Raw genomic sequence first — 17,280 nt, forward strand, 5'->3', positions numbered from 1 at the left:
CTCACCTATCTCTCTTTGTAGAGCCGTGCCTGCTTCGCCATCCAGTCTGCCGTGTCCTGATCCCCGCACGCTGTCCGTCTGCCATCTGACAGTCCGTACCATCCCGGATCCCTGCGGTGACCCGTCATCTTGCTCCAGAGGTTCCGGACCCCGCCTGATATCACCTCGGCCTCCGAACCTGAGCTACGTCACCAAGACCACCTTCTGTGACTCCGTGGTCCCTGGGACTCCTCCGCTGCCTTCACTTGCACGGACTGTTCTACTGCCCATCAGTGCTTCAGCTGCCGGACTCCCTACCACCATCTCAGAGAGTTCGGTCCAGTGGATCCACCTCCTGGGTCTGCCCGACCGCCCGGCCGTGACAATACGGTATATGGCTCGAATTGACATGAACCACTCAACATTGGACTTGGGGAGGGTGGGTAAAGCACTATTTGTCTTTTTAAAGGGAGTCTGTAAAAATAATCCACCACCTCTCCCAAACTATTGATATAGTCATGTTTTGGCTATCACAACCTTTAGGTGGCCAAATACAGACATCGATAACATAAAGCTTTCCCGACAGAGTATCACAACATCATGTATTTGTAAACCTGGCTATCTCACACCACTAATCTAAAGGTATGTTTATCCAAGATGAAAAGGAAGGAAGGAAGGATTTATTTTGAAAAAAAACCACTGAAATTCTTGTTTTCATAGAATGGGATTGCAATGGTAATCATGGGTAACGAGATTTTAAAATTGATCCCTTTTGATTTAAATAATTCTTGCAATATTACCATAAATAAACTTCATTTATTTTCCTTATTTAATTACCGATAGGTTGAGCAAGCCCAAAAGTGAATTACAAGGTCCATTTCCATTAATACAAGCTATTGTTATGTATAATGTGTGCGGCGTTCTTGCTGTAATGCCAGGTTTATATGTCCGGTATGTTCATTTATTTGACCAAGAGCCATAATTAGGGTAAAAATCCATTATTCTTTAATTATGCAGCAAATAGTTTATCTTTTGTCTTCTGGTCTGTTCTAGATTATACTTGAAAGGTCACAGCGGAACTGCAGGAAAACAAAGCAGTCTGATCTTACATGGGGCGGATTTCAGTACAAAGGATGCAGATAACGACAATTGTATGTGCAAGTGTGCGCTGATGCTAACCGGAGGTGAGTACAAGAATGAAGGAATTTCTGCTTAAAAGAAAATTCTGATGAAAACTAGTTTTCTATGGGCATTCTGATGTGTAATTGTGATGTCAGATTCTACTTCTGTCCCTTATAGGATCGTCAGTACTAAAATATCCGCCAAAATGGGCCTGGGTCATTGGACAATTCAACAATGTCAGACAATCATAATTCTAGCCATAAGTAGTGTGCTGTGGTTATTGGGGATCTTAAAGGCTTCTTGCTGTAGTTTATATTCTTTTTACGTGATGCAGCTTTCATAATGCTTGTGACACGCATGTGGCTGCACAATGCACAGCGGATAGCCTTTCCTGTGCCCTAGACCGGCATCATGGCTCTCTATCGTGCTATTTTCATTAAAGCATTTTCTTTTTATTTTACAACTGAAGTGGTGCTTTACAGCTAAGTCCCCTGCCCATACTCTTAGGGGTACTTTGCACACTACGACATCGCAAGCCGATGCTTGCAATGCCGAGCGCGATAGTCCCCGCCCCCGTCGCAGCTGCAATATCTTGTGATAGCTGCCGTGGCGAACATTATCGCTACGGCAGCTTCACATGGACTTACCTGCCCTGCGAAGTCGCTCTGGCCGGCGACCCGCCTCCTTCCTAAGGGGGCAGGTCATGCGGCGTCACAGCGATGTCACACGGCAGGCGGCCAATAGAAGCGGAGGGGCGGAGATGAGCGGGACGCAAACATCCCGCCCACCTCCGTTGTTCCGCATAGCCGGCGTGAGACGCAGGACGCAGGTAGGAGATGTTCCTCACTCCTGCGGCTTCACACACAGCAGTGTGTGCTGCCGCAGGAACGAGGAACAACATCGTAGCATCGGTCCTTCCGAAATTATGAAAATGTCGGACCCTACACCGATGATACGATTTTGACGCTTTTGCGCTCGTTAATCGTATTAAAAATGATTTACACACTCCGATATCGACAGCGACGCCGGATGTGCGTCACTTTTGATTTGACCCCACCGACATCGCACCTGCGATGTCGTAGTGTGCAAAGTACCCCTAATACTCACCTTCTGTTTTCTATACTCACCCTGTTATACTCACCCTTTGTTTTCTATACTCACCCTCTGTTATACTCACCCTTTGTTTTCTATACTCACCCTCTGTTATACTCACCCTTTGTTTTCTATACTCACCCTCTGTTATACTCATTCTTTGTTTTCTATACTCACCCTCTGTTAAGCTCACTCTTTGTTTTCTATACTCACCCTCTGTTTTCTATATTTACCCTCTGTTATACTCACCCTTTGTTTTCTATACTCACCCTCTGTTATATTCATTCTTTGTTTTCTATACTCATCCTCTGTTATACTCATTCTTTGTTTTCTATACTCACCCTCTGTTATATTCATTCTTTGTTTTCTATACTCATCCTCTGTTATACTCATTCTTTGTTTTCTATACTCACCCTGTTATACTCACCCTTTGTTTTCTATACTCACCCTCTGTTATACTCACCCTTTGTTTTCTATACTCACCCTCTGTTTTCTATACTCACCCTCTGTTATACTCACCCTTTGTTTTCTATACCCACTCTCTGTTTTCTATACTCACCCTCTGTTATACTCACCCTTTGTTTTCTATACTCGCCCTCTGTTATACTCATTCTTTGTTTTCTATACTCACCCTCTGTTAAGGTCACTCTTTGTTTTCTATACTCACCCTCTGTTTTCTATACTTACCCTCTGTTATACTCACCCTTTGTTTTCTATACTCACCCTCTGTTATATTCATTCTTTGTTTTCTATACTCATCCTCTGTTATACTCATTCTTTGTTTTCTATACTCACCCTGTTATACTCACCCTCTGTTTTCTATACTCACCCTCTGTTATACTCACCCTCTGTTTTTTATGCTCACCCTCTGTTATACTCACCCATTGTTTTCTATACTCACCCTCTGTTTTCTATACTCACCCTTTGTTATACTCACCCTTTGTTTTCTATACTCACCCTCTGTTTTCTATACTCACCCTTTGTTATACTCCCCCTTTGTTTTCTAAACTCACCCTCTGTTTTCTATACTCACCCTCTGTTATACTCACCCTTTGTTTTCTATACTCACCGTCTGTTATACTCACCCTTAGTTTTCTATACTCACCCTCTGATTTCTATACTCACCCTTTGTTATACTCACCCTTTGTTTTCTATACTCACCCTCTATTTTCTATACTCACCCTCTGTTATACTCACTCTTTGTTTTCTATACTCACCCTCTGTTTTGCATTTTATGTCAATAGGCTTAGGATGTAACTTTTGATTTCCAGCCAGTCAGACATTATGTACACATGATGGCACCGCGTGACCAGACCAGCTTTGGAATAGGTGACGATGCCAGAAGTTGAGTAATATACTAGGGACAAGGACTTTAGATTAAAATAATCCCTCCAGCGCTGAAAACAAACCAAAAACACTGAAGGGGTGATTTAAGAATAATATTTAGAACTAGAGATTAAAGGAATGGTTCACTACTCTGCAGTAGTGGCTACATCCTTGTAAAACTGATAGGGAAGGCATTTTCTAAATACCTTGTTCAGCCAATTCTGCCTCTGAGCGGTGATATTGTGGTCCCCTCATCCCCATCACATGATCCCCGGGCTCCGTGACTCCTGAGATCCGGGGATGTTATGCCAACTTCCAGTTGACCATTCATCACTGACCACGACCCCAGTCTTCCTGAGTGACTGGGCTGTGGGTGGTGTTTCACCGCTCATCACAGCCCAGCATGTCACGTGCTCCTTCCTTTGCTACAGAGCGCCGCAAGCAGGAGCGACACAGAGCTGTGGCACTGGGCTGTGACGAGCGGCGAAAAACCGTCCACAGCCCACTCATTCTGGAAGACTTGAGCCGAACTCAGTGGTGTCAGGTCAACTGGAGGTTGATGTGACATCACTGGATCTCAGAGGTCATGGAGCCTGGGGGGTCACTTCATGCGGATGAGCGGACCGCAATAGCGCTTTTTTTGTTTTCTTTGTGTATTCTGATCTGTAATCGTGATGTCATAGTCATGACTGTGTCATGGCCTAATGTTATCTTGGGGGAATCTCGGATCAGAAGGTAGCAGCGTGTTATTGATCCCGTATCCACTTTAGTGCCCGCTCATCGTTTACCTTTAGAACATATTTAGTTCCTTCCAGTACTGAAGGGGTTAAGAGTCATTTCTATCCTGCAGTGATCTAACAAATAGTTGTAATGTCAGCTGCAGCCACTGCCTTCTGCTATAAGTATCTACTCCTCACTCCTTATTATGTTAGCTATAGCTCATACCTATGCTGTCCACTTGGGTGGAGCCAGTCTATGGAGAAAGCTTATGTTTTGCTTCAGTTGCAACTGAGAAGTTCATGCTGGAGTGTTATTTGTTGCGTCCTTGTTTGTCTTTCCTACCTTGTGTTGTCTTATTGCAGTATTGAGACTAGTATCTCGCTGGCCTTCACTAGTCAGGGTGAAGATGAGGGCCAGCAAAGGCCTAGTAGGCACGTGTTTAGTATTCAAGGGGGAAGAACCCATATAGAGACATTAGGGAATGCCGTAATCAGCCTCAGGTGAATGTTATGAGGTGCTCCCGCTCCCTTCTCTGTAGCACTAGGGCCTTCCTTTGTATTGTTATCCTGGTGTTCCTCCACCTGTCATGCGGAGTCCGATAATACACCCGGCTAACTGTGTAACAGTGAAGTCACATCATGACAGATTCTACTTCTGGCCCTTACAGGTTCCTCAGTGCTAAAATGTCAGACAGAATTGGCCTAGGTCATTACATAGGGCAGCACGGTGGCTCAGTGGTTAGCACTGCAGTCTTGCAGCGTTGGGGTCCTGGGTTCAAATCTCACCACAACATCTGCAAGGAGTTTGTATGTTCTTCCCATGTTTGCGTGGGTTCCTCCAGGTTCTCCAGTTTCCTCCCACACTCCAAAGACATTCAGATAGGGAATTTAGATTGTGAGCCCCAATGGGGACAGTGTTCCTGATGTATGTAAAGCGCTGCGGAATATGTTAGCGCTATATAAAAATAAAGATTTTATTTATTTTATAGAAAAATTCAATTACGTAATGGCTGACTATCACAAGTTTAGTGGTAACAGGATTTTCTAAAAGCTTCTTCCTGTACCTTACATCCTTGTTATGAGATGTGATGCTTGTGACACGCATGCTGCTGCATAATGCACAGCCTGCAGCCTTTCCTGAGCCTGGGACCAGCATCTTGGCTCTTTATCATCCTGTTCTTAGAAAAGTAATATTTAGAATTGGAGATTAAGCTAAATGTGCTCTAACTATAATTACCTACAGTATGTGATGCTGCAAAACATCAGGGGACATTTCATTATCAGACCTATTAAAGAGGAATTTAGTGACATCAATGGGGAAAATAGTATAACAATGTTATAATACTTACCGTATATTGCTCAGAAGGTAAAATATATTTTATACGGTAATACAAATACTCCTCGCAGACTATTTTATATTTTAGTTTGTGCATTAAGAGTCCACGCAGATATTTCAGAGCTACATGATTTGCACCATGACTGTGATGCTAGGTACAGGGAAGTAGCAAGCGCATGCTGAAAGGGAAGGATAAGTGAAACCCTGTGTCTAGGGAGAGGGAAGATGGTGAACACTGACCGAACCTACTGTGGGTCCCTCACCATACTTGATAGGTTCTGCACCTATATGCCAAGCCGGATACCTGACCCTAGGTATCCCTAGTGCTGGGCCCTAGGGAACGAATGGGATGAGCTCTTCATCAACCCCACTAAACAACTATAGCAGACACAAGGAGGATACACAGTGGGAAAAGCATGAACTACTTATAATTAGATGACTCAGGTAGAAGTTCAGCAGAGTTTTCATCACAGAGGATTACAAGCCACCTGCTTGCAGCCTCCGCTTGAAGTAACTGAGAAATTTCACCAGCACCAGTACAATGAAGGAAGAGTTATTTAAACACCAAGGTAATACTGGTGATCAACAGTTGGGTGGAAGTTGAGCTCCTGCTGGGTCCAAAAGGAATAGAGATGAATCCAGCAGGAAAGTTACCCATACCAATGATTACTGACAGCAGGGACAATGGAAGGTCAGGGAGCATTCTGTGCAGCCAAACGCAGTGACCTTCTATGGCCAGAAATCACATGACTGTCACATGTGACACACCAGTGATAATGACAAAGTCCAGAGCAAAGAAAATTATAGTTTTCTGCATTAAAGGGTAACAGTTCATAGTGTCATAGGGAGTGAGGGCAGAACTTTGTCTCTCTGTCCCAGGGCAGGCTTTCAGTTCAGAGCAGGCAGGAAAATGGATGCTGAGAAAGTGAGAAGAAAGGAAGTTCCAGAACCTACAATGCTGGAGAGAAACCATCCACTAGAAAAGGAATGGATGGTACATAACAGAGGATGAGAACTGGGCAGTCCTTGGATTTATTAGAACAAAAGCATTTTCTACTTCTTAAGTACAAAGTCACACAAATCAAACTTCATGCAGCCTAATGAGACCTAACGTTCTCAGCGGAAGGACTCCCCGTGATCATATCATCTTCCAACGAGAATGGTTTATACATAGGGGACAATCATGTTAAATCACTTTTAATTTTATTATTAGCAAGAATGTCAATAACTTAGTGATAGGTCCATTTGTGACTATGTATATGTGCCGAGGACACCTCAATACTGGTATTGTGCTAACGGTTCCCAGGCTGTTATCAGCTGCAGGTAAATCACTAGTCTCGCGCTCATCGGTGTCTGCATAGAAGGCGCTGTGTAAGTGGAGATCGCCTTCTTGCACAACAGTCCTTTTGTTTCCTGTAGACTCCATTATATGTTTTTATTGGCCGCTGTCATGTGCCATTAACAGCTCCTATCGGTCATCTGGAAGAAGTACTTTGAGAAATGTCTTTGGAAGGAGCGGGTAAACATTTACATTATTACTTATGGTGTTATTCATTCCCCAGGATTTGCTTTGAAGAGTAGATTGGCTTTAATATTATCGCAGAAATATGGCCATTTTTAGGGATTTTGCTGCAGTCATAAGCCATGACTTGAGCCCACTCACTTCCTCCAAAAGCATTTTTTAAGCATTTTGGATCGCTAAGTCCCTTGATCCTTTGCTAGTCCTTCCTTCTGACATAATACTGATGTAGACAGTGAAAGACGGGAGTGTGAGCAAATATACACGGCTGGTAATACAAAGGGTCTTCTAAACCAAAGTGGAAGGAAAACAAAAACAGAAATTCTATTTAAGGCCATGTGCGCACTAGAGCAAAATACCCGCGGATTTACCCGCGGATTTGCCGCGGAAATTTCTTGAGAAATGTCTGCAATCTTTGTGCAGACATTTCCCATGAAATTCTATGAGAAAAAAAAAAAGCTGTGCGCACTGGTGCGGATTTTTCTCAAGAAAGTTTCGGTGCGGAAATTTCTCGAGAAACTTTCTTGAGAAAATGAACATGTCCATTAAATCCGCAGGTATCCCGCGGATTTCTGCAGTACAGCCTGCAAAATCCGCAGGGAACCACCCGCGGGAAAATCGCGGCAATTTCGCGGCAATTTCGCGGCAATTCCGCGGCAATTCCGCGGCAAATCCGCATGCGGTTTTGCCGCGGATTTTTTCCGGAGTTCAGCAAATCTTCACTCCCAGAAGTTTCTCGAGAAGATTTTCTCGAGAAACTTCACATCTCTAGTGCGCACATAGCCTAAAACTACATTCATATTTTTGGAACACATGAAGATGGTGTATCATTTTGCCCTAACAGTATATAATAGCAAAAAATAGAATCCAGCGGACCATAGGCAGAAAAGCATATAAAAAAAGTCTTTATTTACCAAAGTTTAAAATCTTCACGGTACAGGCTCGCATATAGAACAAGATAATATCTCCATCCAACGCATTTCGACAAATGAATAGTCGCTACATCTTAATCATGAGTGACTATTCATTTGTCGAAACGCGTTGGATGGAGATATAACTTGTTCTATGTGCAAGCTTGTACCGCGAAGATTTTAAACTTTGGTAAATAAAGAAGTTTTTTATATACTTTTCTGCTTATGGTCCGCTGGATTCTATTTTTTGCAATTTGGAGTTCTTCCTTCCCATGCCTGGGAGTCCTGGAGCGGACAAACGTGACATATCTCCTGGACACATAAAGTGGTGAGCTGGACTTTTTTTCTGTTCATATTTGAACAGTATATAATGTGTAGAGGATTATCTAAAAATTCATGCAATGTAAAGTAGACATATTGCCAAAGCAACCATAAAATCAGGAGTCTGACAGAAGGAGATGGCTCCCTCTGTCAGGACATCACACAAACACAACACACAGCACAATCGTGGCGTGCGGTGGCCTAGAAAAGCCCTCAGAGCATGTCTTATATAGATTCTTAGTAGATCCTGTAAAATGTTGTCTGTCAGCATAATCAATGAAAAGGGTTGCCATGTCGGACCAAGAAATATTGTAAAAAAAAGTAAAATAATTGTTTAAAAAAATGTAAAAAAACCCCTCTCAAAACCCCTTCTTTTCCCAATGTAAACTGTTAAACAAAAAGTATGACCCCCCTACTTAGCCCCCCCCCAAAAAAATTGAATACTTAAATACCTTCATTTTCATCTTATTTCCCTTGTAACTGGGGATGATAAATTTGTCCCAGTTACAAGGAAAATGCAGCCTCCTGGCAGAGTCTTCTATGGCCCAGCAGCTCCTGCTCCCTCACTATACACAGTGATCACATGACTGTTGTTTATGGAGAAGAAAGCCCTAATGAAGGGCAGTGATGGAGAAGGCATGGACAGTAATATATCATCTGTGCCTCCTCTAGACAGACTTTGGCTGTTAGACACATGATCAGGTGTAGCTTTGCTACTTTGTAGTGACATTTTAGAACGTCACTGCAGAGTAAGAGTGGGGCTGCCCAGATATTTAAAGTCTATGGGCGGTCCGGAAGCAATTAAAGACAATTCCGGGCTTAACAAGTATCACTCACTAATTGCCAGAACAGAGGAATGTGTTCCCTGTATGAATAAAGCTGCGGACACGTGTTCTTTTGTTCTAGTCAATCTCTATGAGACTGAGATAGCCACAAGTCCTCTATTGGCTGTCCTACCACCAAACAAGTAGTTATTAGTGATGAGCAAATACTAAATATTCAGGCTTGGGTTATTTGTACCGAATAGCTAGTACTATTCCAGTATACATCATGAATAGCGAACCTAGTGCACGCCAATGGGGATCCTGAGCATTTTTCTGGGAAATCTTCTAGAAAAATGCTTGGGTTCCCCAATGACTTGCATTCATTTTGTTATTCATGACGAATATTGGAATAGTAGTAGGTATTCAGAATGAATAACCGAAACCCGAATATTTAGTCGTTCATTGGTAGTAGTTATCACTTAGGAGTACTTTGCACGCTGCAACATCACAGGCCGATGCTGCGATGCCGAGCGCGATAGTCCCCGCCCCCGTCGCAGCAGCGATATCCTTGTGATAGCTGCCGTAGCGAACATTATCGCTACGGCAGCTTCACATGGACTCACCTGCCCTGCGACCGTCGCTCTGGCCGGCGACCCGTCTCCTTGTTAAGGGGGCGGGTCATGCGGCGTCACTGCGACGTCACACGGCAGGCGGCCAATCGGAGCGGAGGGGCGGAGATGAGTGGGATGTAAACATCCCACCCACCTCGTTCCTTCCGCATATCCTAAGGAAGCCGCAGTGACGCCAGTAGGAGATGTTCCTCGCTCCTGCGGCTTCACACACAGCGATGTGAGCTGCCACAGGAGCGAAGAACAACATCGGATTGTCGCGTCAGTGTAATTATGGATTACGCCGATGCTGCACCGATGATACGATTTTGCGCTCGTGAATCGTATCATCGAGCCTTTACGCACTACGATGTCGCATGCGATGCCGGAAGTGCGTCATTTTCAATTTGACCCCACCGACATCGCACCTGCGATATCGTAGTGTGCAAAGCCCGCCTTAGGCTAAGTTCACATGTCCTGTAGTCATTCAATAGAAAAGATCCATTGTGAAACTGATTTCTGCCAGATCTGGGTTTTTTTTTAACATAGACGTCTATGGGCAATGGTTCTGTTAATAGATTGCTATTTACCAATCCGTTGTACTTGCATTTGTAATTATTTTCTTAGCGTAATTGTTACAAATGGATGATAAATAGCAATCTGTTAATGCATCCGTCCTCCATAGACTCCATGTCATGATCCAGGATCGAGATTCTCCGCTCCAGAGTTTCCTACACCCGGCCTGGTCATGTAAGGGGTTAACTCTCATCAGCCTTGTTCTGGTTTCAGAAGACACAATATCTGGTCTCTGCAATTGCATCCTGGTGCTGGTTATAGTTTTGCTCTGCAGCCTGTGATTGGCTCTGGTGAGATTTCCTGCTTGATCTGACTTCTTGTTACTGTGCCCTGACCTGTACCCTCCCCCGTTTGTCCATCTGTCCTAGTCCCTGACTTTCCCCTTCTGTTTGTTGTTTTTGTTTCCCTCTGTATAACTGATCTCCCGGCGTCCGACTCGGTTCTGTTTTCTGACTTGATTTGGATCCTCCCTTTGCAGTGACTCGACTTTCCTGGCTAAAGATCCTGACTGTTTGACTACTCTATTGCCCCCTGGTGGTTTGCCTGTGAACTGCCTGCTGAAGTTACTCTGCTGTACTTCAGCTGCCTTTCTATTACAGTGTGACTTTGTCTCTCCTTCACTACTCTGCTGCCACCTTTTGGAGAATACACTGTACTATGTCTTACTAGCCCTTTGTACAGCGTGACACTCCATATCCGGCCGATATCCATTATTTAACAACAGACAAAAAAAGTTGTGTTTGCAGAGCTTTTTTGCAAACGGATCTCTAATGATTCCATGATAACGGATGACTACACGACATGTGAACCCAGCCTAACCCTTTAGATAGGTGATTGTTACAACTGGAAAACTGTAAGTAACAACATAAATCATCCTCTTCCAAAGATTTGCAGAAGATCTGCATACACACCATTGCTACCCTACGTATTATAACCCTCCCCAGTAGTAGCGGTGTTGTCTGCCATTACATCCCCTTCCCTTTCATTTAATGAGATAACTCTGCTGATTCTGTCCCAGCCTACACAGCAAAACCAAAGCGAGCTGCAGAATATAGGAATTGTTAAGGCCCCGTCACACGCAGCGATATCGCTAGCGAGCGTACCCACCCCCGTCGTTTGTGCGTCACGGGCAAATCGCTGCCCGTGGCGCACAATATCGTTCGTAGCAGTCACATGGACTTACATGCCTAGCGTTCTCGCTGTGGCCGGCGAACCGCCTCCTTTCTAAGGGGGCGGTTCGAGCGGCGTCACAGCGGCGTCACTTAGTGGCCGCCCATTAGAAGCGGAGGGGTGGAGATGAGCGGCCGTAACATCCCACCCGCCTCCTTCCTTCCTCATTGCCGGCGGCCGCAGGTAACCTGTAGTTCGTCGTTCCCGTGGTGTCACACATAGCGATGTGTGCTGCCTCGGGAATGACGAACAACCTGCGACCTCAACAATCAATGATTTTTTGAAAATGAACAACGTGTCAACGATGGACGATTTGGTGAGTATTTTCTATCGTTAACGGTCGCTCGTTGGTGTCACACGCAACGACGTCGCTAATGATGCCGGATGTTCGTCACGGAATCCGTGACCCCGGCGATATATCGTTAGATATGTTGTTGCGTGTGACGGGGCCTTTAGTGTATTGTGGGTGATTTTGGTATGAAGGGCCAGATGAAAAAATAATACATAATGAAGAACATTCTGAAAACACGTTACCTTTATTCAGAAGTACAAAGTTTACTTTCACCAACTTGAGAAGATACAAATGTGACGGTTGTAAAAGTTCGGATTTTACATCTGACATTAAAAGGAATGTCCTGTTCTTGAGAAGGTCTCCGAGTTGCAAGCATTGCTCAATTCTAATAAACATGATGTTGCCCATATGTCTGTTTTAAAGTATATTATGGCACCCATTCTTTCCAAAGAAGTCAAAAGAACAATTAGCACATGCAATTCTAAAAAAGTGTTCAGTTGTGTAATTATGAGCTGTTCTGGATGCACAGTACTGAATAACAAACCCTGCGGAGGAATAACTATGGGTATTGATGGACGGAGAGCAGGCATGTGTCATACATACTTAGATATAGCTGGACATTTGGCAGAAATCGCTTTGATGTACTTTATGCTTATTCCCCAGCATCAGGGTATTCCGCCAGGTTGCTTATAGTGATGTATGGTGTTATGTTAGCGGGTTACAGATAACAGTACATTATATTGAGCAAACTAGGTATCACAATATTACATCAACAGCTATATTATGTAATCGGATGTCAGGATGTGGAATATTATTTTACAGATCAAGGACCCTAAGGCTATGTGCGCACTAGAAATGTGAATTTTCTCAAGAAAATTTCTTGAGAAACTTCTGGGAGTGGAAGATTTCCGCACCTGTGGAAAAATCCGCGGCAAAAACGCATGCGGATTTGCCGCGGATTTACCGCGGATTTACCGCGGATTTACCGCGGATTTACCGCAGGTTTGTCCCTGCAATAAATAATAAAGATAATCGATAGACAGATAATGGATAGAGGGAAAGATGGATAGATGAATAGATAGATAGATAGAGGGATAGATAGATGAATAGATGAATAGATAGATAGATAGAGGGATAGATGGATAGATGAATAGATAGATAGATAGAGGGATAGATGGATAGATAGATAGATAGAGGGATAGATGGATAGATAGATAGATAGATAGATAGATAGATAGATAGATGGATGGATGGATAGATAGATAGATAGATAGATAGATAGATAGATAGATAGATAGATAGATAGATAGATAGATAGATAGATAGATGGATAGATAGATAGATAGAGGGATAGATAGATAGATAGATAGATAGATAGATAGATAGATAGATGAGAAAAACCTATATAATGTTCCACCTCCCTGCATTTTCTAAGCTGGCACCCTTTAGTGACTTTCATGTGGCACTAAAGGGTGCTTAGCCTTGTATTTAGCCATAAAATAAATAAATAATTAAAAAAAAACGACGTGAGGTCCCCCCATATTTTGTAGCCAGCTTGGGTAAAGCAGACGGCTGCAGCCTGCAGACCACCGCTGGCAGCTTCACCTTGGCTGATAATCCAAAACAGTGGGCACCCCACGCTGTTATTTTAAATTATATAAATAATTTAAAACAAAAAACGTGCGGTCCCCCCCATATTGGATCACCAGCCAAGGTAAAGCGGACAGCTGGGGTCTGATATTCTCAGACTAGGGAGGTCCACTGTTTTTGGACACTCCCCAGCCTAAAAATAGCAGGCCGCAGCCGCCCCAGAAGTGGCGCATCCATTAGACGTGCCAATCCTGGCGCTTTGCCCCAGCTCATCCCGCGCCCTGGTGCATTGGCAAACGGGGTAATATATGGGGTTGATGCCAGATGTGTAATGTCACCTGGCATCAAGCCCTGGGGTTGGTGAGGTCAGGCGTCTATCAGATACCCGACATCACCAACCCAGTCAGTAGTAATTAAAAAATAGACAACAAAAAAAGTTTTATTTGAAAAAACACTCCCCACATAGCCTCTTTAACCAATTTATTGAAAAGAACAATCAATCCACGTCCGGCGTAATCCAATAGGGGGGGGGTCCCACGGCGATCCATACCATAGTCGCTGTCCCAGTCAATGAAGAACAGAATGTTCCCCATTGGCTGGGAGAGCAATGCAGTGACCTGAGCTAACATCAATAGGTCAGCCCAGGTCACTGCAGGGGATGACGAGCGCTGCCATCAGGAGCATAGATGAGATCATTACCTTCTGTGATCATCTCCTGTACTGCTGACGTCAGCGCTGTCACTGACTGCGTTGTCAGAAGTATCGCGAGAGCCCGTGACGTCACCGCTAGTGACAGTCTCGGGCCGCTCGTGAGACGGGCATAGACAGCGCTGACGTCAGGAGGCAGGAGATCGTCACAGCAGGTAATGATCTCACCTCCTGACAGCAGCGATCGTCATCCCCGCGGCTCCCAACACTGCAGGGTGTCAGTGTCTGCCTGTGTCAGTGTCTGCCTGCGCTGCAGCGTGACAGGCTGCTGACACTGCGGGCAGACACTGACACCCTGCAGTGCAGGCAGCCGCGAGGCCGGAGCAGGACACAGACTGGCACCTGGAGGTCGCAAGGAAGTGCTTCTGTGCGGCGTCCAGGGAGTGTGACGTCTGCTCCGCTTCCTCTTCCTGACATAATGACATCGCTTCCTGCAAAACCGCAGGCAGCGATGATCATTCCCGCAGGTAATTCGCGGCTATTCCGGGGGTATACCGCACATCATTGCTACCTGCGGAATACCCCCGGAATACCCCCGGTACCTGCGGAAATTAATGGACATGCACATTTTCTCAAGAAAGTTTCTCGAGAAAATTTTCTCAAGAAATTTTCTTGAGAAAAATCCGCACAGTGCGCACAGCTATTTTTTTTTCTCATTGAATTTCATGGGAAATGTCTGCACAAAGATTGCAGACATTTCTCAAGAAATTTCCGGGGCAAATCCGCGGGTAAATCCGCAGGTAAAAAGCTCTAGTGCGCACATAGCCTAAGAATTGGTGGAAGGCCTTTTGTTACTACAGCTGCAACAATGGAGTTTTGTGAAGCTTTATAGCACTCATGAATGGAGGGTGTGAAAGCTGAAAAAAGAATAGACAGTGAAAAACACAAATCTAAGAACACATAATATACAAAAGTGTTATAAACGATAAGTTTATAAGAGCAGAGTAATACTACTGCAGTTATTATTATAATTTAGAAAAATCTGGTGTTAGGAACAGATGAGCGATTAAATTCAGGTATAATGGGTCAATTGGAAACTCAAGCATATTTCCAGAGATCTTCTGAAAAAAATGATTGGGTTTCGATTAGCTTCCATTATGCTTGGTTCAGGAGTGAAGCCTGTTCAAACATCTGATTGCTCGTTACGAGAACTGAGCACTCGAGCATGGTAGTGTTCTCTCATCACTAGTTACGAATACCGAGCTCCCGAGCATGGTAGTGTTCGCTCGTTACGAGTATTGAGCACCCGGCCATGGTAGTGCCCACTCATCAGTAGTTACGAGTACTGAGCACCCGACCATGGTAGTGCCTGCTCATCACTAGTTACGAGTACCAAGCACCTGAGCATTGTAGTGCTCGCTCACGACTAGTTATGAGTACCAAGCACCTGAGCATGGTAGTGTTCACTCATCACTAGTTACCAGTATCGAGCACTTTTGCATGGTAGTGACCGCTCATCACTAGTTACCAGTATCGAGCACTTTTGCATGGTAGTGACCGCTCATCACTAGTTACCAGTATCGAGCACTTTTGCATGGTAGTGACCGATCATCACTAGTTACCAGTATCGAGCACCGGAGCATGGTAGTGCCCGCTCATCACTAGTTACGAGTATCGAGCACCGGAGCATGGTGGTGCCCGCTCATCACTAGTTACGAGTATTGAGCACCGGAGCATGGTGGTGCTCGCTCATTACTAATTACAACTACTGAGCACGGTAGTTCTCACTCATCACTAGTGACAGCTATTTTTTATGTCTGACCAAGGTGTTATACTAATGTGGAGAAACCCGCTGTTGACTTCTTTCTCTGTAGACAGGTGGGGATTAATGGTCATCAGATACCACTGGCACCACCTATTTTCAGAAAAAAAGTGGAAAAAAAATCACAACCTTTCCAATATATTTTAATTCCTTTGGAGGAAGGACTGGCTGTCCGATAGCCATGACATGAAGGCTATCATAGACCTGGAAGCCAAAAAATATCTAACATCTATCTATATCAGCTTAATCTTTTAAATATGTTCACTATGAGAAGTTGTAAACTGATGTCTTCACATCACTGAAGGATTAAGTCTTCTTTTTCTTGCTGTCGGTCCAATCACCATTATTGTGCAATCGAAACATAATTGAATTAGAAGAAAACAAAAAGATGCCAAATAATGTGATATAAATCTTTCCATATGGATTTCACTGTGAAGTGTTACCTTAGAAATGGAGTCCAAACTGGATGATCCAGAAGATCCGTGCCGACATGTCCAATTCCCTAACACAATGGGCAGAGCACGCATACATCGCGCACATAAATTAACTTCCACAGCAGTCAGCCCTTTGTCATTGCCAAGGAAATAAATGATATTCTGTCAAGTTTGATGAATCATCTTGGAATAAAATTCCACTTGAAAGAGTAGAGACTGAGCGCCTGTATCTTGGGGTCCGAGTGAGGTCCCGTTGGATTTAGTAGAAACATTGTAATGTCTTTGTATCGGGACGTTCATTTTTCATCATCGGTATTCAGCTGAGTTTGAAAGTTCAGGAAACAAATGGGAAAGCTAGATATATTGAAAAGCATAAAACATGATATTTTTACTTTTGACTAGAATTCACAGCAATGTCAAAATGAGTTTTCTGTTCACATGTTCCTTTCCATGTCCCTTGTTTAACCATTTTATGGTTCAGAAACCCAAAAGTGGTCAAAAGAAGGGACATGCTCATTCAGTATGGAATAAAAGAAGCCCTATGTACAATATTGAATATTGGATGCAGAGATGAATAAAATATTTTTTTTATTTTACCTTTCTGCTGCAGAGAAAAGCAATCAAACCATTTGGGCCCTAATGCGTTAACGTTTCTTAAAGGGAACCTGTCACCAGATTTGGGCCCTATAAGCTGCGGCCACCACCAGTGGGATCTTGTATACAGCGTTATAACATTCTGTATTTAAGAGCCCAGCCCGCTGTGTAGAACATAAAACATACTCTATAATACCCACCTAGGGGGTCGGTGTGGTGAAAACTGGTCAGATGGGTGGCGCTGTTCTCAAGGACTGGCGCTTCCTCTTTCGGCCATCTTAGTCCTCCTTCTTCTGAAGACTGGGTGCAGGACGCATCCTACATCATGTACACAGGCCGACTTCAAGGTCCTGCGCAGGCTCACTACTATTCTTTGATCTGCCCTACTAAGGGCAGATCAAAGTGCACCTGCACAGGACTTCAATGCCGGTGAGGGTGTATGACATAGGACGCGTCA

The 17,280-nt window shown here is 44.1% G+C and overlaps 1 protein-coding gene across 1 annotated transcript in view; it reads left to right on the top strand.

Annotated features, from left to right (window-relative positions):
* ANGPT1 (angiopoietin 1) overlaps positions 1–17,280 on the top strand; it is a 544,599-nt gene that overhangs the window by 524,765 nt on the left and 2,554 nt on the right. The window contains exon 8 of the mRNA XM_075352956.1: positions 1,033–1,163. Within this exon, the coding sequence (XP_075209071.1) occupies positions 1,033–1,163 (131 nt within the window). The remainder of the gene's footprint in view (positions 1–1,032; positions 1,164–17,280) is intronic.

The sequence above is a fragment of the Anomaloglossus baeobatrachus genome, chromosome 6 (genome assembly GCF_048569485.1).
Source record: "Anomaloglossus baeobatrachus isolate aAnoBae1 chromosome 6, aAnoBae1.hap1, whole genome shotgun sequence".
In the NCBI taxonomy this organism is placed as follows: Eukaryota; Metazoa; Chordata; class Amphibia; order Anura; family Aromobatidae; genus Anomaloglossus; species Anomaloglossus baeobatrachus.